We start from the raw sequence: 25,860 nt of genomic DNA, 5'->3' as shown, positions 1-25,860 counted from the left end.
ACCAGAGAAGCCCTGTATCCAGTGCTGCTGGATGGAAGTAAAAGGAACATAAGAGGCTCAACTCAGGTTCAGGCAAGGACTGAAATTCTATTGCTACTTAATGCATCATCTGAGCCTTGAACACACAGCACATTTGAAAAAAAGATTAAAGTTATATATTATGGCAATGTTTTAGGGCAACAAGTACTGTAAGGTTACATCATCAGGTATATGGCCAGAAGCATGTCCTACTTAGTATGTAATATTAAATTGGATTTTTAAAAAAGAGTTGAAAAATAGAAACTATGTTAGAAGGTTCCCCCAACCCCCACCCCCCCAGTTAAAAGAGATTCAACCTTTTGTTTTTTTTTTTTAAAAAGGAAATGCTACCTGGGCTGGGGCAGTAGCTCAGTGGTACAGTTCTTGCCTCACATATGTGAGGCACTGGGTTTGATCCTCATCACCATATAAAAATAAAAACATAAAATGATACTGTATCCATTCACAAAAATAAATAAATAAATAAATAAATAAATAAATAAATAAATAAATAAATAAATAAATAAATAAAATGCTACCCACCATAGGAGAACAATTCCACGGAGCAGAGAAAAAGTGAAACTGAACTAATGAAGGGACTTTGCAACTCATTTAGAAAACTATTAACTGCCAGGCCCAGTGACACATGTAATACCAGTGCCTCAAGAAGTGAGATGGAAAGATCACAAGTTTAAGGCCATCCTTGGTAACTTTGTGAGACGCTGTTTCAAAATAAAAACTGAAAAGGGCTGGGGATGTAGTTTAATGGTGGAGTGCCCTGGACTTAATCCTTGCCAAAACAAAACAATAAAAAAAAAAAAAAACCCTACTAATCTAGGGTTTGAAGGGTTTTTTTGGTTTTGTTTTTGGAAACCAAAATTTAAATTATCTATCTTTACTCATCAGGAAACAGAAAATATGCCATATCTTATATGTTAAGTCCTTTTGTTTTTTGCCACTGAGTATCACCTGTCCTTAAGTAAAAACACATAACAAAACAAAAAAGCTCTATATTTTTATTTAACTCAAGAAATTTAGGCACCTAGACAGGAATGAATCACACAAGAAAATAGTTTGGTTCCCTAGTAAATGGAATACATATCATTGCCAGGAATAATTTGTCTTGTCTTGAAGTGCCAATGAACATCAAAAGTAAATGTTTCAGGTTTTTGTTTCACAAAGTTAGGGTCTTAAAGTACATGCTTAGGTAAAATTCTTAAGCAATAACTAGCCTGTTGATGGTGGATCTATTTTAAAGCACCACATAACAGTATGTGTTTACATCACCCTTTTATTTCATAGTTAGAAATAATACAGTTCCACAGGGTAAGTCATCAATAAATAATGGTGTTTAATCATTAAACGTAAAAATCCCAACTCTTTGGCATCTGACAGGATTCTATTTCTTGTCAAACTATTGACTGTATAGATATAGTTAATCTTAGTGATCATTCATCAATACAATATGTTACAAAGGTGCAATTTACTTTAAAATATACAATAGCTGAAAATTTCCAGCCCACCAAGAAATCTGATCAACTCAGTAAGATATGCGCCAACCTCCCAAGGCTCTTCCACATGGTTTGCCTTAGTAAAAGTACAATAAACATTGATTAAGAGTTCCTAGGGTTTCCTAATACTTACTTTGCTCTAAATAAAGTTTGCCATTCTTTCTGGCTAAAGGAAAAATCACAATTGTGCCAGGAATGACCCACTCATTAATTAAAAGGTGTTCTTATTTTTATAAGCAAGATTGCTAACACCCGAGAAACCTCACACTCCCCACAGTAAAACAAAAATATGCGGTTTTATGTTGCCAGAGATGCCAGATTAGTAATAAATTGCACCTTCAAGAGTCAAAAAAGAAAAAAAAAGAACAAAAGAGTGAAAGGAAAAAAAAAAAGAAAGAGAAATGTTTACAAAAGGTAAGTTACATACATTTTTTCCAAAATATATTCAAGAATAGTTGAGCTGTATTTGTTACTAAAGCCAGGGCATTATTTCTTTAGCAACAAATTGAACCAGTGCAATTGACATAAATTGTTAAGTAATCCAGGATTAACCCATTAAAATTACAGAAGCACTTTAGTCTCCTACACTAATCCTAGAAACTGGAATTTCAATGAGTGCTGTGTTGCACAGAACTAAAACTGGAATGACCCAATGCCATGCTGAATTAAGTTCATACTTAGTTTAAGCATTCAATAGTAGAAATCATGAGATCTTCTATTAAAGTCCCATTCACTTACAGAAAATTCAGATGCAAACAGTCTTATGCCTATAACCCACAATTAAAAGAATCCTTTCCATTGTAAAGTTCCAAGTGAATTTTAAATTAGAAAATAAGCACTAAGGAAACTTTTTCAACTTATGAAAACTTCATACTGGAAACTTTCTGGAAAAGCTTCCCCCCCCCCCCCCGCCCATTGTAAAATAAATACTTTGTATCCCAAATTTAATTTTATTAAGACACACTTTAATAACGCTATAAAGAAATATTTTACAGCCATAGAGATCAATAACTTTCCATGCGGAAATAAAAAATTCATTGCTCAATAATATTATTGAGACAAGTGAAGAAAGATTATTCTCTTAATCTGAAATGTTAATTTTTTTTCAGTGCAAAACCAGTTATAAAATATTTAAACTCAATATTTAAAAATAAAAAGTGGTCCAATTCAGCAATGTTCAAGTTCTAAATTTCATAAAACAAATCATTACATACATTTTATAGTAAAATACAGAGTTTCAAGAAGTACTTGTGTACTTAAGATATAAATTTCTAATGAATCATACCAAGTCAGCAACAACCAAGCAGATAACATTCCCAATTTGAGTGTCAGAATCATAAAGATGAAATTACTGTCCCAAAGCCTTTTTTTGTTTGTTTGTTTGTCTGTTTTTTCCTAGCTAAAGAGCTATACAAACTAACGGTCAACATTCTGTTTTCTTTGCAGTTGCGTGCTCTAGCATGATACCCTCCCCCCATGTACCTGTGATTTCATTCCTGTATTCAAAATTTGATCCAAACAATTTTTATATTCCAGGGACACTTAGCTGATATAACCATCTATAATGTGAAGAGTCATGTACAGAGTACAACAGTGGATTTTCTCTAGCCAAGTGCAGGCTGACCTAAAGTGACTTAAACTGTGAGAGTCATTCATGTATTATTCCTAGCAAACACTCGGTCCCCACGGAGGGTTAGGTGTTGAAGCTGGTACTGTAGCACTTCCGTGTCAGCTGGCTCCTTGATGTTCATTTTGTCTAGATTGAGGTAGTCCAGAGATTTGGAGTGAGCCCTCTTACCTTTAAGAAGACAAAGAGGCAGGGGCCCATGGAGGGCCTTATAAGGTTCGTAAGGTAAGGATTTAGTGCACTTGTCTCCTGAGCTGGGCATCCGCCTTCGCCTCCTGCCATTGACAGCTGGAATCTCATATGGCTGGTAGTACCTACTTCTGGTTTTATACAAACGAGAGGAACGTGCAAGTCCTGCATCCAGCTGTTTGGAGCGAAAGGAAGGCAAGCCTTCTCCCTTGCTCTCTTCACCTCCAGTGCACTTCTGGGCCAACTTCAGGAGTTCCTCGCCAGTTGTGAAGCCAACCAAATAGTTAGAGTCCATGTGGAGGATCTGGTAGCCTGACACAGTTCGCCTCATGGGTGAGCAGGGTGTGCTGGAGCAGCGAGGCTTCTCCGCCTCTGCTTTTCCTGGGGAGCTCACCTCAGCCACAGGCAAGGGTAGGGTGGTCAGGGTACTTCTGGACTCCCCATTTATATCTACTTCCATTTTAGGCACCAATCTGCACACTCCTAAAAGTAAACAGATTCAGATTAGAAGAGTGTAAGGCACAGAACGATAAGTCATGCTGGATGATTTTAGAAGTCAGGAAGCCATGAAATGAGACTCATCTGAAAGGTAGCCGACGACAAATTGACAGATTTTTCTCCATGTCTACTGGACATTTAGGCAAATGAAAGGACCACTACCTCTCTGCCTGCAAGAACTCAAGCAGATTAAACAAAAGCCTGAAGTACTATGAAAAAGAAGATATAAAAACACAAACAGAAAATAATACTCTAGTACTAATACACCCTGCAACCAGATAAAGTTTGCTCCTTGATACAAAATGAAGCAAATCAAATCCAGATCTCAACATTAAGCAAATAAAAGCAAGCAGAGAAAGTTTCACAAGAATTTTCAAAGTATTTTCAACTTGAGAATTATATTTTTTTCCTCATTTAAATTCATGTAAGTGGTTGGCTCTTTATACCTGAAATTACATTCAATTGTGTTTAAGAGCCAATATTATACAATTGATCAAGCTGGTCAGTTTTTGTGAAGAATCCAATTTAGACCTGAAAATATATATTTTTAGGGTATGGAGGAGTCTCTGAAGAAGGTTCCCCCAAACACTGCAAATGTTGTCCCTTCTACATCCTCAATAAATTATTTTTAAAAATCATTTTATAGTTCACAAGTTAATTCTAAATTCAATGTCATGGAATTTTTTATTTTTAAAAGTATATAAAATATTAAATGTCATTTTACATGGCTCTTTAATCATAAAACATAGCATGATTTGAGATAGTCTGCAATACCTCAGACATTCTTTTGAATAGTTTAATAAATAGCCAGAATGATTCAAAATGAATACTAACATGTTCATTACAATTATCACATTACACCGTTTGGAGAGGACCCACTGACAAGAAGTAGCACAAGTATTTTAGGTTCCCATAAAGTCACAGATAAAACAAATTTTGAAAACCAGACACTAAGGGAAATAGTGACAGTGTCATTTCTGAGAAACTTGATTTCTACTTCATCTTCAGTTGGAAGTAGGTTACAGTGTTAAAGTATCTCAGATCACTAATCAAAATGTCAAAAACTGAGTTTCAGATGGCAAAATCTACAGAAAAAGGATACGACATAACATAATTCTTACGAATTCTTTCACAAAACAAGTAACTATTTCCTAATTGAAGCATTTCTTTAAGCTCTATATTCACTTCAAAGTCCAATTGAAAAACTAAAAACAAAATGAAACCTTATTTCTCCACTTGCATGCTCTACCTTCCTTTATTAAAAGGCTGTGAAGTTACCAGATGCCATTCTTGTTCTTACTATGGTCCCCATCTACAGCACAACTGAAAACAAACATTCATAATGATTCCTGAAGCAAAGCAAATGTCAAAGGGATCAATACAGGGATCACTATTTACTCTAAACCTTATACTATTTCCAATTTCTATTTTACAAAAATGCCCTAGCCTCTCAACCCTTCTAGATTTAAAATAAGTGGCCTCGTCATATTTTATTAATGTAAACTAAATTTATATTCCATTGTGTAATTTGTTTTTGTGGGAAGGATCAGGATAGTGACTGATATAGGTACTCTGATATGCATAAAATAATATTTCCCAGCTAATAAACTTTCAAGGACCATGTGAAGCATCACCATAGTTTTAGGCTAAACAAAAACATTTAGCCAAATGAGAAATTAATTCTTCCTTTATCCCCAATTCTATGGCCCTGAAAGAACACAAGAAGACAGATCCAAGGCCTCTGACCCATATAACCTGACTGGCAGCTACAGGTAGGAACTGCTTCTCTGATGTTCATTCTGAAGGTCAAGGAAGGGATGGTCATAAAGCAAAATAACCCAGGCCATGAGGAAATGGCAGGTCCACATAAAGATTACATGCACATGCCCAACAAGCTACCAAGAGAGTGACACTCAAGCAATGATCTCCACAGGCAGGTAGTGGGACACTCATCTAGGTCCCTTCCAAATGTGACTATTCACAAGAATCCACAGATTCCCAGCAACCACCTCATTCTCATTTGTTATATTAGAAAGAACTTAAAATCTATGAATTCAGATCACACCCATTCTAAATTAGGTTAATAATTCTTATCAATGCTAGTCTGAAATTCATCTCTTTTGCTGAAGAAGGAAATAATTGCTAAGCAAATCAACAGTGTACAAAGTTGCAGTAAAGAAGAATGAGCAACCAGGTGCAATAGCACGCTCCTGTAATTCTCTCAACTTAGAAGGCATAGGTAGGAGGAGCTCAAGCTCAAGTCCAACCTGGTGTCTTAGCAAGACACCATCTCAATTTAAAAAAATATAAAGGGCCACTCAGTGGAACATGCCTATAATCCCAGTGAATCAGGAGGCTGACACTGGAGGATTGCAAGTTGGAGGCCATCCTCAGCAACTTAGAAGGCCTAAGTAACTTAGTGAGATCCTGTCTCCATACATAACTAAGTCATTCAGGGTCACTCCAGGTGAAATGGGCTGGCACGAAATAATCACACCGAGACAGAGAAAAAATCTTTTTCTTGGGATTCTTCAGTGACCTCCCCTCTCCTCCAGCTCCCACAAGGGAGGCAGACAAACAAGGTGGGGGTGGGAAACCATTCCCTTTTTATTGTGGGGAAGACATTGGAGAAAGTTCCACCCCAATGAAGGGGGGGTCAGGTTTCAGAGGGTTGAGTCTAGCTTCCTGATGTCTTGTGGTCAGCAGATTGATTGACATCTTGAAAGGCCACACCATCTCATGTATTGTGTGGGGATCATAGGCAGAGTGAGTGAAAAGGACACATACATCACCAGCCAGATGAGAGGCATCATCATCAGTCCAGTCCACTCATGTACCCATGCTCATAGTTCACACACACAGCCCATGGCTAGCTCCCCACAAGACCCTACCTCAAAATAACAAAAAGGGCTGGGGATGGAGCTCAATGGTAAAGTGCCCTCTGGGTTCAATCCCTGGTACCAAAAAATATAAAAAATAATAAAAAGTAAAAAGGGATGGGGATAAGGCTTAGTGGTAGAGCATCCCTGGGTTCAATCTTCAGTACCACACACATGCAAAGAGTGAGCAGAAGGAGGAGGAGAAGGGGAAGAGGAGGGGAAGGAACAGGAGAAAGAGAAGAGATAACACAAGCTTCTGTGTCAATAGAGCCATCAAGTTTCTTCCCACACTAAACCAGTCCTGCTGTACTAAGACAAACAACTGGGAATTCATAGAATCTTTCATGTTGAAGGTAAAAGATGGCAAGATATAAGGGTCTAAATAAATAGGAAAAATGACATACTGGCTAGCAAATAAGTATCTGGGAAACTAGAAAAGCGAAGAAAGTAAGTTAAGAAATGTATAATGTTCACAGATGCAGCATGAAATACATATGCTGTTGGATGGATAAGTAACATCACTTAAGTCTCCAATAGGCAATAACACCATAAGGAAATATTCCCCAAGTCAAGCAAAACTATTTAAACAGATCTTCAGATATCTACCTGGGAGAAAAGAGTTTAACTTGGGTTGTTACATAGAAGAAACATACATGGTTTAAGTTCTTTAGAAATTTCAACCAAGCAGCTTGGTGTAAGTAACCTATACTTTACTGAGGCAGACAACAGACAACATACTCATTAGAGAAAATACTACTTAAACATAACGTTAAAAATAAGGATTTTAATATCCTCTGACATAAAAATGTAACCTAACAACTAAAGCCAATGCAAAACAGGTCCACACTCTGGAAGAAATTTCTGAATGGGATTCTCATTGCATTGAAACACAAAAGACTCATTTTAAATATTACATATACAGCTGCTACCTGCTGAATTTCTGACAAGCAATTCTAAGAGTTAGAACACTGCACTTTTTAGATATTAAACATCAGTCCTTTTGCACCAAACAACAATGTATTCTTAAAATAGCTCTTTTGGGTGGTTTCATTGATCTCTGTAGTGTCTATCACCATATGAACAAGAGCATCTTCATGTCTTGATATTCTATAGGAACATGAATGCTAGAACCAGGATTCTCACAAATGGCTTACATTTTTTAAAAGGATCCTTTTACTTATATATTGCCCTTCTCAGGACACCTACTGGGTAGCTCTAAGAAAGCTAGATGGAGGTTGGGTTTCAGCAAAGAGAGCTCTGATTTGGTAAATATTTCATTTTTAATTGGACAGAATGCTTACTAAGCATTCAATGTAACTGAAAAGTAAACATTTTGTTATTAAATTCCTAAGAATTTCTTGACTGAATTTAAATACTGAGGCAAAATCCTCAGAAAGTTAGAGAATCAACTTTTCAATTTTTTAAAATTTTTTGTTTGTTTATTAAACTAGAATCTGCTTAGGTACTTCTCCACCTGAAGAAGTTTAAGTACCTTCTAATTCCAGAATTTAACTAAAAAATAACAGTAAAAAATGCACAGTCTCAAAAAGAGATAATCTTCCCTCCCCCACCTGCAGCAGCTGGAATTACAAGTATGCACCACTGTGCCTGACCAGCATGATATCTTAATATATGAATGGTCAATATTTTCCACAGCAAAATTCATTTTCCCTCCCTCCCTCCCTCCCTCCCTCCCTCCCTTCCTTCCTTCCTTCCTTCCTTCCTTCCTTCCTTCCTTCCCTTTCCTTTCCTTTCCTTTTTTCCCCCCTGCCCCCTTGGGGACTAAACCCAGGGCCTTTTTGTATATTGGGTGTGTATGTGCTCTACAACTGAACTACATATACCCCAGCTCCCAATTTTGTATTAAAAAGCATTCATTAGGAAATAAAACTACAGTGACTGTAACTGGAGATAGCTTATGTTTAGCAGCATATTCCTCAGGTTTTATCAAGAAAAAAACTGCTTACAGGCTTGGTATTTTTAGCAAGCCTATTCATAATTCAGCATTTTGTTTCATATTCTAAAATAAACCTGTATCCCAAAAGCACACTGCCATGATAAAGGATTACAAAGTGCTCTTGCAAGCATCACCACAAGAATGAGCAACAAGCAGGACTTCCACTGCACCAACAAACAGTAAATCAAGAAATCAGGCCTGATGCTAACTTTTGCATTTGTGACCACTAAAAATTAAAGACCCACGATGCCTTCTTTTTCCATTAGTGCTTTTCACATGTGTTTAAGGAAATAGACTGGAGCCAAAATAGAAAAAGAAGTGTTAAAGTTTTAGTAAGAGAAACAACAAAATTTCTATGGAAAGCAGCAAAATTTCTATGGACAAAAAGAATGTAAAACAGAAAATGAAATTATGCTTTTAAAATTGAGCTTCTTTTTTTTTTTTTAAGAGAGAGTGAGAGACAGTGAGAGAGAAGGAGAGAGAGAGAATTTTTTTTTAATATTTATTTTTTAGTATTTGGCGGATACAACATCTTTGTTTGTATGTGGTGCTGAGGATCGAACCCGGGCCGCACGCATGCCAGACGAGCGCGCTACCGCTTGAGCCACATCCCCGGCCCAAAATTGAGCTTCTTAAAACAAGTACTAAAAGCAAATATGATTTTTTAAATGACACCTAAAAATCTTCAACATCAAATTTCTTCACAATCCAACCAGTAATAATAGCACTGAATTATTTATAAAGTATGAAAGACCTGGCAGTGGTAGTATGTACTACTGTATTTTTTTGAAATACATGAGGATTCAATTAGACAACGCTAGACAAGATAATACTAATTCTAGAAAAAATGTACACACACAGTACATGTTTAAAGCAGTGAGTATAGCATGCAATTGTGAATTTTGGCTGAAAATAAAGCAAAAGGTCCAAACTACAACACACACACGATACATGTGTGCAGGGGAACCTAGTCTATCACAATGAGAACATTCAAATGGTTTTGACTATATATGGAATCTGCATAGTCATTGAATACTCTCCAAGAGTCCAAACCTCCTATACTCTGGGCATAAGTAACAATAGCTTGAAATATAATCTAAATGCCCTTAGTTCCTTAGACCAGCCTTGAAAATAGCTCGGAAGTTTCCAAACTGCTATTCAAAAATTCTTTCAGAGAATACTGCATCCTAGTAGTATTTCATATAATAAAGAATTAAGTGATTTAACAATTTCCTATTATGTATATTAAAAGTATTTCAACTCTCTAAAGCTTTAACTGAGATGTCAAAAGACACAGAGACCTGTTGTTAGATCCCTATACCAACTTGGATAAGTCTATTTTTGCTGTATTCTCTTAATACATCTTCTACAAAAAAAAATATATAATCACATACTAGGAATAATCACCTGAAAATATATTTCTAAAAAAAAATTCTAAAAGTAAAATTTCCAGGTAAAAGAATATATGTGTTTTAAGTTTTTATAGCTCTACCACAAAGCTTTAAACATTTTCCCCCCATTTTTTAATAAGGGAAATGTATTTATTACCTTATAAAACTAAAAATTTATGTAATTTTTTTAAAGTACAACTTACTCACCAAGAAAGTGCCTGTTTCTACTCTACTGCTTATAAACAGAAGTTACTGAAGAAGAAAGGAAGAAAATATGCCCAAAGGATAATATTTTGCCAAAGAGAAAAGATAAATGAAAAGGACATCATATCCGTTCATTGACCTCAAATATCTCATACTACTGCACTTAGATATTTCTTGAAAAGAAAATTTTAAAACTCAAATTTTCTTAAACAAAAGAAAAATAAAATTTATATATACTAGAAAAACATACATGATGGACATTTTTAGATTATCAGGAACAACACACATCATCCTAACAGGAGTATTCTGGCTGAGAGTAAAAGCAAACAGGCCCCCAAAACACCACTTGTTTAGAGGATCCTCCTGTGCCAGGATGATCAGTCAATAGAATGAGCAGTCACACCAAAACCTGCCTGGAATCCGCACAGCCTGAACACTCTCCAGAAAGCCAACCTTCCTATAATATTCTAGAACTGTAACTAAGATGCCTTAGTTCCATAGACTAGCTCTGAAAAATTGTTCATATGTTTCATAACTGCTATGAAACTGCTTTTTGAAAACTATTGTATTCTAGAATGTTTTTTAGAATCAGGCTTATCAAAAATTTCACTACCAGTAAAAAAACAAACAAACAAACAAAAACTGCTTCCTATGCTTTAACTGTACTTAGCAACATATAGCCATACCCCATGAAACAGATATGAACATAACCATCTTATACATTTAAAACAAAGTCATAATGTTAATAAAATCCTTTTCAAGAAGAACCTGAAGTGAAATATGCACCAATAAAAAATAAAAATAAACATAATAGCCAAGTGAAAAAAAAATACCTAGGGCAGGATTGAAGGGATACTTCCAGGTTTTTCCACATGGAAACAAATAAATAGGTTTTGTTTAATTTTTTTAAATACCTAAAATAAATACCTAAAATAAACCATTCAGAATGGAGTCATTCTTTGAGAAATGGGATCTTCTAAACATGACTAATATTAGTCTAGAGATGACCAGAATCACCTAGTCTTGATGCCAGAATAACTTGGAATTCACCCACCTGGAAGCTCTACAGTTGGAGTGATAGACAAGTTGACATAAAAGTCATGAAGACCAGGGCTTGCCTGCAGCCATGAGAGTAGTTTGTGGCCATAACTACAACCCAAGTCTCCCGGCTCAAAATCTAATACATGATTATTCATCATGCATGATTCTAGTGTGTGGCTCCCAAACTTGTCTACATATTGAAATCATCCAAGGAGCTTCAAAATTACTGTTATCTATATTTTACCTAGATTTGTAATTTAACTGAATGGGGGTATATCTGGGCTCTTACATTTTAAAATGAATCCAGGTGACTCTAATATGCATTGAGGTTTGGGAACTTGTATATAAAGCACATCAATAGGAGAATTTAACCCAAGCACCTGCTTTTTTTTTTTATAATTTGAAATTAATCAGATTAAAGAGATTTTTACTCCCTTAAATTCCCATGTCTTTTTAGTCATGTTGATAGACATAATTTTTTCCTCTTTCACTAATAATCACTAACAACCTATCCCTAAGGCCTTCCTCCTAATGTATTGTTTTTAATCCACTGAATTTTACTATATGTAAGTTTTACTTCAAAAATCTGACATTAGCTGGGCAACGTCGTGCACACCTGTAATCCCAGCAGTTTAGGAGGCTGAGCCTCAGCAAAAGCGAGGGGTTAAGGACTCAGGGAGACCCATTATCTAAATAAAGTACAAAATAGGGCTCAGGATGTGGCTCAGTGGCTGAGTGTCCGGGGAGTTCAATCTCCAGTAACCGCCCCGCCCCCGCCTCCCCAAAACAACTGACATTAAAAAATGAAAGTCGTCTTTGTCATATATTTCCAAGTTTAAGATGGTCCTCCAAACTTTATAATATTTTAGACTGTACAATCTTAGAATCCAAAAGAATCTTTTTAAAAAATATTTATTTTTAGTTACAGGTAGACACAATATCTTTATTTTTATGTGGTGCTGAGGATCGAACCCTGTGCCTAACTGCCTAGTTGCTCTACCTCTGAGCCACAACACCAGCCCCCTCCCCACAAGGAATCTTAAAGGTTATCTAGTATATATGTCTGATCACCTTCAATGACATGAAAACTTGCTGCCTCCTATGTTGATTCATTTTACCTTTTGTAAATCTGCTAGAATGTTACTTGACTTACAATATAACATATACATTCAAGTATAACATAAACAAACACATATATGCATAGAGGTAGACATAGCCACACACACACCAATATATTCCTTTAGTTTCTACCCACTCCTAGGTTTGTGCTTTATTTCAACTGGGTGAGTTAGTGAGCCAGTCAAATTATTTCTTATTTAAAATCCTCTAAATGTACCTCATACTTATGTTTTTCAAACTTCTTGCTCTTGTCCTGAAACTTGGAAATTTTAATAGTGTTTCTATTTTTTTAATGTTTTAAAATGCATTTTATAAACTTGATTGGGTACATCTTCTTAATAGTAATTGGCATTTATTTCTCCCTATTTCTCTGAATCAATCTTCAGCTGATTGCTAATTTAGAAATCTCTTTATTATGAAACTGCATTTTCCAAGGATTATGACCTCTCTAAATAACTCAAATAACTCAAAGCAAGGACCTACAAAGGTAGTGGCCAAGCAGAATGACATATCAAAGCACAGACTCACAAAAATATAGAGCTACAAAGATCATTACTATTTCCCCCATTCAAAGACCTGAAGTCACACAGACAACTATGTCAACACACAGATGACACATGGGGGTGGGGGGAGACGACATCATTGCATACTTTTAAAAGTTTTAATTCAGTGTGCTAAGAGGAATGCCACACTGGCAGTAAACAGTGACATAATCAGGTGAAAATGATTCTGCTTTCCTCCACCTGTTAGACATCTTTTATGTATGTTCAACTAGAACTTTTTGCAGATTGTTTCGCCTACATTTGTAGATTAATGTTTTTACTAAAATTTCCCCCAAACTATAGCAACTATCTTTAACTACTATATGTTCTAAAATAGTATTCCAAAATTATGTATTCATTTTGCAGAAATTTTAAAATATACTCAAAGAATCAAACATTTTAATAATGTTAGCATACTGCAATCCTAATTTCAGTTCTGACCATTAAAAACTTTGTAATTGTAGTACAGACATTTGCAATAATACATTGACATTGCATATTCACCTATTTATATAATCCTCAAAGCACATTATGATAGCATGTTCACGTTCAACTAGTTAACAAACAGAAAAAGCAAACTTTAACTCACCAGACTAAATCCCAGAAGATGTCACTGTACAATTTCCAAAGAGTCCCAAAGGAGCACAGGCATAATAATTTTTCTGTTCTACTCCAGATACTAAACATGAAATACAAAAATAAACCTGTAATTTAACAAGTAACACAATTTACAAAGCAATTATGTGCATTCTAACTGCAAAACAGGATGAAACTAGCAGGTGGTAGTATCAGGTACAGATTATATAGAATATAATAACTAATTAATTCAATTAAAAAGTAATTTTGAGTTTATTCAGCTAAATGAATCCTCAAACATGTTACCATGCTTGTTCCCAGTATTCTGCTGGTAAACTGTACCTACAGTCTAAGAGTATCTAATGAAGCTAAATAAAGATACAAGAAAAGTTAGGGGCTTACCATGTTCCTTTTACCATCCTGGTCCTATTGCAGTTACCAGATTAATAGTATTCTATAGGAAAACAGAATGCTGAGGCTGGGGTTTAAGAAAGCAAGGGAAGAGTGGGGATCTTTGTGCTGGCCTTGCTAAGAACTCTCTGTCTCCTGACCTTGCATAAATAGCAATCTTTAAAATGAGGCCAATAATACCACCCTTCCTCCTTAATACAGCTGTTACATGGATCAAATGAAATGAGGTAGGTGAACGTGTTTTGCATGCTGCAAAGCCCTTTACAGATGTGTGATGTTATTATTAAGCAATTAATTTTTGGTGTCTACTCATTTGAGCCATATATAGCAACAATAAAAATTCTTTATAAGATTGCTGTGAAGTAAGTGATTGGGAAGCTCTTGGAAAATATTTTTTAAGACAGAGAAAAAACTTGTTTCACTTCTTTTCAGTTGCTACCTTACTTAAGGTTTCTAGCATCTCCTCTGCGCCTTTCCCCTCTTAACTGGGGAATTAATGTGTAAGAGAATCTATCTTTATCTCCTGACTCCCCTGTTAATTGGGTTAATGTGTTGAGATCAAGAAAATTCTCCAAAGCTCTTTTCCACCTGTAAAGGTTTCTTGGGTTGTTGAGTATTCTTTTTTTGTGTTCAGCTGGGGGAAAGGAAACTGGAGGGGGCGGGGATTAATGAGTTGATTGATTTTACCAATGCAGGCACAGAGCTGGAAAAGTGTTAACAGAACTGTACAGCATTCTCAAACTGAAGAGAAACTATAAGGGAAAAGGCAAGGAAGCTGTCACTGATTATTTTTCTAACACAGATAAGTTTTAGCCAAAGGAAATGGGTACTTTACTAAATTAATGGTATTTGTTTCTTTAGTTCCAGAAACTGGAAGGAGTTCATGCACCAAAAACATCATTCCAAAGAACTTGTGTTGATCAGCCTTTGGAATTTCACTGGATGTGAATAATGACATGTTACCTTTCACTATTTTGAAACTATTTTCAAAGTGGGTAACCAAGAAATCTAGATAATTAAGAATTGGTTCTAGCTCAACGACGAAGCCTCTGGTTTTAACATAAAGTGAATTTTAATGTAGCAAAAATAGACACCTATTGGTAAATTTTTTTACTTTATATAATTACCCCCAAAGAGTTTCCTCAATATTATCATTATAAGGGTCACATTGATATCTACAGTAAGTAGATTTTCGATGGGAAAACCAATATTCTTATTTTTTCTCTATGCCAAAAAAAGTTATTTATGGCATTTAGTCTTCATTCCATGATAGAAGTTACTATCCCCACTTTAAATATTTGATCAAAGGAGACTATTTGAGAGTCAGTGTAGGACTGAACTGAATCCCACCTTGTCTGGCTCCAAAGCCCTTCCTCGTTTTCATGCCTCTGTGGCCTCTGGTCAGTTATAAACACAATCTTTTAAAATAACAATCATGTTTCTGAAAAATGTGTATTTATTCATTTTAAAAGTGGAATCCTATCTTAAATGTTTGAGGAGGTACTTTATCTAAAAGCTTAATACCTCATTTGTGAAATGGTTGGGGGAGGTAGTTTTTACTACTTGCTCTCAGGTTATTTCTAACTTGAAAAACATTAAGACTTTAAGATACATAGTGGAGGGTATTATACAGAATCCTTCATAAATCATGGACTTCTTAGAAATTCCAAGCTATTTTTTAAATCATAAACTATAAGGCATGGGGGGAAAAGTTTCAGTCAATACTTGCTGGTTATACAGTTGGGCCAAATATAGATAAGTATTTTCATTTCACTTTTCAGGGCTACATTTATCACAAAGTAAGACAGATTTCATTTAGAGTTTTACAAATTTAGACTGAAAATTAAAGTGTAATAACTGATTGTCCCTGTTATACAGGTGCCAAGTCAAGAATAGAAGACAAACAGTACCCAAGGGAGCAACTCAAGGGAAACCAAGGTGAGACACTCCACTCCAGTCCTGGTGTTTATTCACACCACTCTCTCTGCTGTGTGTTAACTGAGTATGCCTGACAGGCACCAAGAGGAGGAGGCAGACAAGGATGGTGAAAAAGAAAAAAAAAGTGAGGTAAGAAATCACAAAATAAAACAACAACAACAAAAACCTCCTCTGTAAGAGATTTCCTATAAAGAAATCTACCACAAAATTATACTAAGGGTTTTACCCCCATCTCCTATAAACAGGAATTAAAAGATGGTAATATAAATGTCCCCCCAAATGTCTTTCCAATGACACCCATTCTTAGTATACTTTAAAAACATATCAACCTCTAACACTTGCAGATGGCTATGGCCTCATCCTGGCATGAAGGATTGGAAGGGTATCTATCAATGGATCTCCTGTCACCAGCAGCAAGAGGAAGGTCCTACATGAAATTCTTAGATAGGCACTAAATGTTACACAGAAACAGATTGAAGAAAGTAGAGCCAAGGCTAAAGGACACAATGATTCCAGCAAAGAGAAGCTGAATCAAACAGAACAGCCCAAGGTCACTATCCTGTAAACAATGAAAAGTAGAAAAATTAAGGGCAGCTACAAGCTGCCCACAAGCATCTGGATAGGGAAGCCACAGATGACTAAGCCAAAGGCACCCAACAACCTCATACAAATGAAGATTCTACAAATAGAAAAGTTTGCAAACATTAACTAGCAAGTTGAGTCCAATTTCTCAGGTAAGGAGATAAATATGATCACAGTTAAAGAAGAAAGTCCTTCAAAAGTAGATGTGATTGTATGCCTTCATTCACAGTCAGTACCCCCTGGCATGATTATTTACAGTTATCCCCTTTAACTCTCAAAAGTGTCCCAGAATGGCAATTATATTGTTATCCTACTCAAATGTGATACATAGTTATATAAAGGCAATGGATTTGTTTTTTTAAAGGAAGAAACATCTCTTTGCTTGTACAGTGGCTTTCCACCAAGTCTGAGGAAGACTTTTTTGTACCCACTCAGGACATTCAAATGTTCACTTAGTCATTCAACAATATCTCTTGAATCTTACTAAATATCTCAGCAAATATATATCTCAGAGACTGGGGCAAATATAAAAAGTGGAAACTTAGGCCAAAGAGAATAACACACAAAGAAATGGAAATACATAAATCTAACACAGAGAAAAGTAAACTTGAATAATACCAAGAAACCAGAAATGAGATTTTTTTCTCCCAAATAAAGGAAGCCTACATTGAAATGTTCAGGTCCCCACAAAATCCTATACACACACCCTTAAATCTGAGGCTTCAGCATAGGCCCATGACCAAAATAAGAAGAAAAAAAATTAAAAATCTGTTATTGAAAAATGATAAGGTTATCAATAGGAAGGCCACCACACACCCATTTTGAATTTTGGTAAATAAATCTCACTAATCATTAAAGATGGCACTAAGAAAAGCAAGATGAATTTTAGGCCAATAAATTAGTAGAGTGGAAGTGAGGTTTTAATTCTTGCTTCCCAAACTTTTTTTTTTTTCTTTATGGAAACAGTATTTCTCACTGTGGCTATTTAAGAAGAGGCCAATTTTTTTTTTAAAAGCAGTTTGAAGAAAGTACATTTTTTAAAAAATTCCATTCAGACTAGTAGAAATATTTTGTAATCTTAAAGACTACTCTAAAACAAGTAAGGGAGAGATGCACCAAAATATCCCAAATTGGAAAGAAACAAAATGACTAATTACCAAAGTAAAACATACATGTGTTTTTTAAAAAAACAACATCAAAAAGTTAATCTGTACCTACATGCTCATTTTAGAGGATACTTTCAAATAATCTCACTTTACCATTTGCAATTTGCAAAACTTAAATCATCCAAGGTTTTAAAGAAGAGTTAAGTAGGGTGTGACTTTTCTAAAACCATCCTTGACCTTACAAACAAACCATTAACTTCATGGTAAGACAAGCCATAATTGGTTCAGTAAGACAAAAAAAAAAAAAAATGTGTTTCTCTTTCTAGTATCGGTTCTTTTAATAGCAACTCCCTTCAAAAAAAAAAAAATGTGGCATTCATTTTCATTCCATTTCTGCTAGTAAAAATTAACCCAGGTTACTAATATCTTCTTACCAGGTGAAGTCATCCTTCTACTTTTAGAGAAAATATTCAGTTTCACTGCAAATATGACAGACAATAACTGGAACTGTACATTTACACACAGTCTTTTTAAAAATCTGCGTCTTCCAAACATAATGAAAGGGAAAGGTGTACACTGAGGGACTAACCTCCCAAAGGAAAGCTTAAAGCCAGGTACTCATTTTGATAGCCTGATGACATAAATCAAACTTCTTTCAGGTAGAAATAAGCTGACACCCCCCCCCCGCCCTACCAACTACAACTCATCAAAGAAATTTTAAATCATATATATAAAGTTTTATTATTCCAACTACGCCAAATATGTTTGAGTTAATATTAAAAGAGCTCTCCAAAATTTACGGAGATACACAGAAAATAAGCAACTTCACTGTTACGCAAAGTCAATAAATGTATCTTATACTGTGGAATAATTAACACTAAAAGTCTCAACCACAATTAGATAAACCAAAACTGGTAGAAAAACATTCTACATACCAGTGCATATCAAATTATGAGGTTCCTGTGCTCATTAACTCTTACCTTTCACCTGAACATTTAAAGCTTATAATGAACAGTTACATAATAAATACAAAGAAGTATGTGAACTACTCATTAAACATAGTCGTGTTCGCATAAATTGTGTCCTTGAGTTACTGAAGTATCCAAGACTTCTGCAATAATAACCAACACTGTATTCTGAAATGACTGGGCAAATAAACTTTGGGACGGTGTCATTTCTATTTCCCCTTGTCTATTCTGCTTCACAGGATTGAAAAGAAAAACAAAGTAACGAACAACCAGAAATTATAGGCTAGTTTTTGAAAAACATAATGTAAAATGAATAGTTTAGTAACGTCAGAAACGTTGTACAAGAACAGTTCTTTCGGCTAGGAGTGGCAAGCACACTACAAAATGCTACTGCCTCCATTCTTCATTTTCTTTGAATGATGAAAAAGTTCCCAGCTCCCGTTTTACCTGTGCACCACAGCCTCACACATACGCATAAACACACAGAAATCTTGGCTCGACACAAATCACAAACCCACCCGGTGCACACTGGCGTGGGTGGAGAAGCAGGGAGTCCCTAAGGATGTGGAACACTTGCAAGGGGAAAAGGACAGGGCCACCATTCCCTTCGCGTTTTCATCTCCATTCTGGCAGAGATTTGCAGATTCCACCGCTAGAGAGAGTTTGGCAGCTTCACAATGGGGCCGCTACTCAAGGTCTGACTGCTGACCGCTTCGAAATCCCTTTCCTACGCTTACCACCCGCCCCAAAGTCCACCCGCGACAGGTGGGGCGAGGGCGGCGATGACCAACGACATCTGCCGCTTTCCTTTCTGGCAAGCTCCGGGCCCAATCCACAGGCGCGCACAGGGCCACAACTGCCCGTCCACCCCAGCCGCACCAGCGGACTCGGACGGCCTCGGCGAAGGTTGCAGCACGGGCTAGGAAGGCTGGTGAGATAAGGCCCTGGAGGCTCACCCCCTAAGCGCTATCTGACCCGGGCAGTGGCACCCTGCGCACCACAGAGGGCGCGGCCAGAGGCGCAGCAGGCCTAGAAAGAGCTACTTGTCAAAGGGGTCCCCAGGCCTGCTGCCCCGCAGTAAGGGCACCGCGGCCGAGGCTAACACGCGCGCCAACGCATCCAGACTTCCGCACCGCGGCACAGCCGGAGAGGCGCTCGGGTTCGCTGAATCCCCGCACCTCCCTGGCGAGCGCACGCCGCGCGCACACGGGGGCGCACGCCCCCGCACACTCACTCACACGCGCTGCACACTCACGGCGTCTCCAGCCCCACCCCTGTGCCAAGGACTGCGGGCTCCCAGCACTAGCGCGGGCCCCACCCAGTTCACCCAGAGCTCAGAACCCTACACGGGTGCGGGGGAACCGGCCCGCCAAGGCCAGTGACACTGAGGTCGCACCGCCACCCATCCCGGAGGCCAGCCCGGCCGGGATTCCCCAGCACTGCGCATACACTGCGCGCCCGGCCCGGACACGAGGCAAAGAGGAAGGGGCGGCGCCGTGATTGGGACTGGCACCAAGGATCGGTGACTGGGGCAACCCCCCACCATCACAACCACCCATCACCACCACCTTTTCTGCGGCACAAAAGGTTGCAGATGGAGCCGCGGTCCCCTTGCAACCTACCAGTGGCCTAGAGCTCCACTGCCTCCTCTGTGCCCGGGACTGCGGACCCGGCGACAAGGGCGGGAGAGGTGCAGGGCTGCGGCGCCGAGATGCGGGCAGAGGCCGCCAGCCAAGCCAGCCGGGTACCCTCTCCTCTCCCACCGCGCTCGGCGCCAGCTACCGCCCCGCGTAGTCCCCGCCTCCTCCTCCGCCTCCGCCTCCTCCGCCCGCCTTCCCGCCTCCTCCCTCTGGCTGCAGAGGCACAGCCTGTCAGCGCTGAGCCCGCCTCCTGCGCCCAGCCCAGACACCAGAAGGCTGGGCGGGAGGGAGAGAAAGGCGCTAAGAGGCCTAAAGAAGTTGGTGGGGGCGGAGAAGGGGGGCGTTACTGAGTAGAGAGGGAAAGAGGAGCGGTAACACCCCCTCCTCAGTCCAAACACTACTTTCAACTGGAGAGTTTCAACTTACAGGCCTGGGAACGCAGAGCCTTCTCCAGTTAAGTGATGTGCTCAAATTTGTCGTTCGCTAGTCTCTGCTAAAGGCTCAACACTGAACAGAAATAGAAAAGACTGGAAGACCATGAAGTTATATGTCATCTTTAAAAACTATTAAATATCCATTAAATGTGTGTGTGTGTGTGTGTGTGTGTGTGTGTGTTGCGGATGGGGGTAAAGTTCATATTCTGATTGGCGTAACTATTTTTGAATCTGGAGACTTGATCTTTTTTATTTTTGTAAGAAATTATATTCTTGATCAAGATTATCTTTATGCATATCTCTGCCAGACTGATTGAGTTCAGTGATAAGAATATTTACTGCCATTTATTTAGAGCTCACTATAGGCCAGGTCTTTTTAAATGCACTTCCAAGTTTACATCTCTCAACAATTCGGAAATACATTTTAAAGATGCAGAGAATTTATGTCACTTCCTTGAAGTCACATACCTAATAAGTAGCTGACTTGATGTGAATTCAGAGTGTGGACCCCAGAATTTATAAATGTTGTAAACTTAGGTACCAGTCACAATCTCAAACCAAGAGTTGGTTGTTTAAAAAGCAGCAATAATGCTTTATCTGAAGATTAAAACAAATAAAATTTTGGTGTACATTTATACAAATTCAAAGAGCACTTGTTCCAGAATCTATATATAATGTCCATGATAATACAAAGGTTAATAAATATAAACACACCAGTTTCACCAGTAGGCTGCTCAGATAGAAGATATTTTGTAGTAGGGCTTTTTGTGTGACCTAAAGTAAGCATGGGAAAGTAGAGGTAAGAGAATGTTTTCATGAATGTTCTCAAATCAAATTTGGAAACATAGGTTATTGTTTTCCAACACACACATAACATCTCAAATATAAAACAGAGCACAACATAGTCTGAGTGGACTTTTCCTTTCCATCAGTACCTTAACACACTGAAAGTTATTTCAGGTTTTAAACTGTTCGACACAATAGTTTATTGTTCTGGTGATCATTCCCATAAAATCAACTCCAAAACATTGTATATTTTATTTTCAGAAACTTAATTTCATTTTTTCCTATCTGAAATCATATAAACTTTTCAGGAAAAAATGCCTTGTACTTGCCCTTTGTTCTGAAAGTTTGGCAGTGTTCTTTGGCCAAAAGCAATAAAGTTCTGACTTGCCACTTAGTTTATTAGGCTCACAGCTAGTCCTCCTGAAAGGAATTATCTCCAAATTGCATCTCTTTCTGGGTGGTACTCTGTGCTTCCATCCCAGCCCTGACACTTCACCCAATCAAAACTTGGGTCAGTTGTTGAGTGTTACAAAAAATACCTAATAAACCAATTCACCAGGCAATAATGGCTGATAATAGCTTTATGTGTGGCCTCATCAGGGATATGTCTGTGCCACCTAAAGGCTGTGACTGAGTACTATCTTAAGTAGATGGGGTTTGAGCTTTCAAGGACTGTGGCTGAGGGGGATTTGTGGGATGGGAATAATGCAGAAGTCCTTCCCAGAATTCTTTTTTTGTTCTATGAAGACCTAGTCAATCTATAAAGAAAAAAAAATGACACACTAAAAAAGATTAGGCCCAAATACAGAAGTGAACCTGTGGTCTGAATAGCTTCTGAACCTGAGAGTTCACATGCTCCATCTCAAATGCCCCTTGTATAGTTTTATCTTTGCCTCAAGTCATCCTCTTAAAAAAAAAATCACTTTAAAATGTCAGTTGTCTGGGAATGATTATACATTGATGTAAACAGTTTCACCTAGCAATAAAACCAGCTTGAGAGAATAGGATAGATGAACTTGATACCGACATAGTGATATAAAACAGAAACTACCAAGACAGGTGTGCAAGAAATACCACATCCCCTTTTCTACGAGTCAACCTGTTTCAAACAGAGTCTAACCAAGAAAACAGAGACCACTTTGAATATCTACAAACAGGGATAACTGAAAGCAAGGATTTGGTAACAGGGAGATGGAAGATCTCAGAAACTAAACATGGGGATAGTGAAGTAATCCAGAAATTAGTAACCACAGCCCCTAGCTAGGGAAATAAGAGAGGAGGCAGGGTTACTGGAGCCCTGGGGCCAAGCAGTGTGGCCAGCTAGTGGGAACTGCTGCACAGAGGAGACACAGTCACCGCCAAAGCAGCACCTACGGCAGGGGAAGGAGAAAATATACCACAAATTCTCTTCTCCGCCTTCTGATTCCCTGCCAGTATCTTCCATTGGCCAAACCCGTAAGCAGCTGCCATAAGAACTAGGGAAACAGGATGCAGGAGTCTACCCACCAAGACACCAAAAACAGGGTAAAACACAGAATGTGAATGTGCCAAGTTTCAGCATATCCTTTTATTTCACTTTCAAGGCTTTAATCTTTCTTCAGGGTTTCCTCCACTCCCTTGGGTAGAGACAAAGTTCCAAGGGCATATACCATTCTGTGCTATGAATGGGTGGTGGTGACAGGGAGTGGGGGAAGGCCCTTTGCCTTTTACTCATCTGTCCACCAGAGGTTTCTTTCATATTCTCTTAGAACTGCCACCTATGGCCACATGCTGCATAGATGGGATGGCTCTGCCATACATATCTAGTTCTTCTGTTCAGCTCTTCCCTAGCTCAAGCACTTCTTGAGGCCAGAGAAATATTGGAGGTCTGATACCGGTCTGCTAAGCCTCACACATCTTCAGTCATTCATACTGAAGGGCTCATGTAACATGCTGATCTCTGCCTCTTCTGTCCAGATACAGAAGGATCTCTTCTTAGGGAAAGGTTTTCTCTTCCTTTTGTCTTTTCCAGACACTCTTCCTTTGCCAGCAAACTCTTTCCTCTCTCTAGGCCAGACTATTGGCAATAAAAAGAAGACAAAAGAATAAACATTCTGTTAGGCAACTCCTCTATGCCCTGCTACACATCTGATGCAACAAACATAAGGGTAAGTACAAAATTTTAAAAAAATCAAATATCAATGTTTCATCATATTATCCAACCCTAGAAGTATGAGACAGTGGGTACTGTGTGAACCAGATTTGGGGACAGCAGCATATCCATTCGGAGGTGTCCAGCTGGAGGTTGGAAATGTGAATGAGGTGATAGACATAGACCAGATGTAATTACTAGTGGATCTACTTCCATGAAGATGAAAACTTTAGGGGTAAGGAAAAGTCTTTCTTCTAACAAAAGAGAGCTTCAGGAAGGAGATGCGCACTGCTCTTCAGCTCACTTTACACGACATGTAACTCAACATTCACATCCCTCTTGTTTATCACTTGAGCCTGTACACAGTTGTTCCCTAATCATAGAACATTCTTCATTCCTGCCTCTGAGTCCAACTCGTTTCCACCCATTCCCTTGCTCTCAGTGTAGATGTCACAACCTCTGGGAAGAGTGATTTGATTCTTGATTACTATCAACGTTTGTCCTTTCTTCATCTAACACTTTCCACAGAGTGCTGAAACAGACTGTCTCTCCCTCTGGACTCTGTGTTCCCTTTGGACATGAACTATGTCTAACCCCCAAAGTAAGCCCAGAGACTGACATATAATAGATGCTCATTAAATTTTAGTTTGTTTTAATAGAAATAAGGGGAAGAAGATCCTGCAGTAAAGCTGCTAGAGCCAGCTTTTATCTGAGTCAGGAGAATTGATTGCTAAATTTTCAGGAATGTTGCAAGCTGGTTCTTAAATCAGTTATGGAGGGTATATTTACACTATGGAAATTGGCAAACACTATGAACAGGGCTCCCCGCCTCTCTTTAGTCTCCCCACCCACCTCCAAAAGCGAGGTTATAAGCATACTCCAGATGAGGGTCAAAGGTCCCTCCTGTGTACAGAGTAGCAAGGTAGATCAGAGAATTAAATTATGTGACTTCCAAAATATTTTTTTCATAGACAAAGTATAATTAGAGTTCCCTAATTTGCCTGGAAAGTTCTATTTGACTTTTAATTATATTATAAAAATAGGGAAAATAGAGGCAGAAAAGGAACAAGAATAAATTTGAAAGTAAATGTCATAAGATAGTGTAAATTATGTAAATGTCTTCTGGGTTTCAGCTCTGACAGCAGCTTGCTGTGGGACCTGGGGTTGGTCACTAAATTATAAACTTCTTAAGAAACATCTCTGAGTTGTGTTTGTATATGAGTCTCTGAATACTTACACTGGCAAATAATAAGTACTCAAAAATTATCACCTTAATTTTGCTAAGTTAAACTTTACTTCTCTTGGCCTCAGTTCCTTCATCTGCAATTAAGAGATGAGACACAGGCTCTCAAGAGGTACTAATAAATAGCACCCATATTCCCTGCCTCATTCCAAATAAACAGATAAATAAGAAAAAGGCATATAGATGTAGCCAATTGTTTCGGTAAAACTAGAGGACATAGTTTAGTGTAAAATTACAATGGCCCCACTGTTGAGAGCCACAGCTGAAGGGGCCCCAGCAAACTTCCAGCTGCCAGCAAACTTCCAGCTGCCAGATGATGATTAGCTCACAGCGGCCCCAGCAAACTTCTAGCTGCCTCTGCGGTGATGCTCATTGGGCTGTTTCCCCGCCCTTTCAGACCACGGAGCTGCTCATTGGGGGATTTTTTTTTGGCTTCGCCCACACGACCCAGCCAATCAGCCTTAAGAGCAGGAGGAGTGGGGGAGGTGGAGAGGCTTGTGGGAAGTCTGTGGTGGCAGTTGGGCTCTGAGGGAATTCCTGAAGAGCTGTGTGGTGCGGTGTGTGTGTTCTAAAAATAAAGTTCGTTTCTTTTGACAAGTGGCTCCTGAATTGTGCCCAGCCAGACTGCGGCACCCCACTTTAAAAAAAAAAAAAACAAAAAACCTATAGGCAACTTTTGATCAGGCAGGCCTCCTCTCATCATGATTCAGGAATTAAGGAACACTGACATCCATGTAGGTGCTTCATCCCCAAGAAGGCAAGGACAGCAGCTAAGGAGAGCATGCCCAATTTAGTTCTCCAGTGAGATTACTTCTTTCCTTGGGAGGGATAAAATGAGGTGATAGAGATAGAACAGAGATATAAGTAGATCTACTTCAATGAAGATGAAAACATTAGGGGTGAGGAAAAGTCTTCCTTTTAACAAAAGAGAGCACCAGAACATCTTCAGAATCCCTTCCAGTTCTGACTTATTGAAGCATACCATGTGCCAGACCTGTGTAGGTAACTGAGAACACAAAGAGAAGACAAAACAGTGCTCTCGAGGAATTGAAGGTCAAGTAAATAAGGC

The 25,860-nt window shown here is 38.3% G+C and overlaps 1 protein-coding gene across 6 annotated transcripts; it reads right to left on the bottom strand.

Annotated features, from left to right (window-relative positions):
- Window positions 1–1,291: 1,291 nt before the first annotated feature.
- On the bottom strand, window positions 1,292–20,359 carry Macir (macrophage immunometabolism regulator). Of its 6 annotated transcripts, none has more exons than XM_005326122.5 (3): window positions 20,180–20,359; window positions 13,566–13,655; window positions 1,292–3,828 (listed from the first exon to the last, which is right to left on the bottom strand). In XM_005326122.5, the coding sequence occupies exon 3, from the start codon at window positions 3,803–3,805 to the stop codon at window positions 3,182–3,184; it is 624 nt and encodes a 207-aa protein (XP_005326179.1). In that variant the 5' UTR covers window positions 3,806–3,828; window positions 13,566–13,655; window positions 20,180–20,359; the 3' UTR covers window positions 1,292–3,181. The 6 variants fall into 6 exon arrangements, with proteins under 6 accessions (XP_005326179.1, XP_077901366.1, XP_021582554.1 ...); XM_078045240.1 differs by lacking the exon at window positions 20,180–20,359 and adding an exon at window positions 19,691–19,837; XM_021726879.3 differs by lacking the exon at window positions 20,180–20,359 and adding an exon at window positions 19,076–19,664.
- Between the last annotated feature and the right edge of the window lie 5,501 nt (window positions 20,360–25,860).

This window comes from Ictidomys tridecemlineatus, chromosome 1 (assembly GCF_052094955.1).
Source record: "Ictidomys tridecemlineatus isolate mIctTri1 chromosome 1, mIctTri1.hap1, whole genome shotgun sequence".
Taxonomy (NCBI): domain Eukaryota; kingdom Metazoa; phylum Chordata; class Mammalia; order Rodentia; family Sciuridae; genus Ictidomys; species Ictidomys tridecemlineatus.
This window is presented reverse-complemented; position numbering and strand designations above follow the sequence as displayed.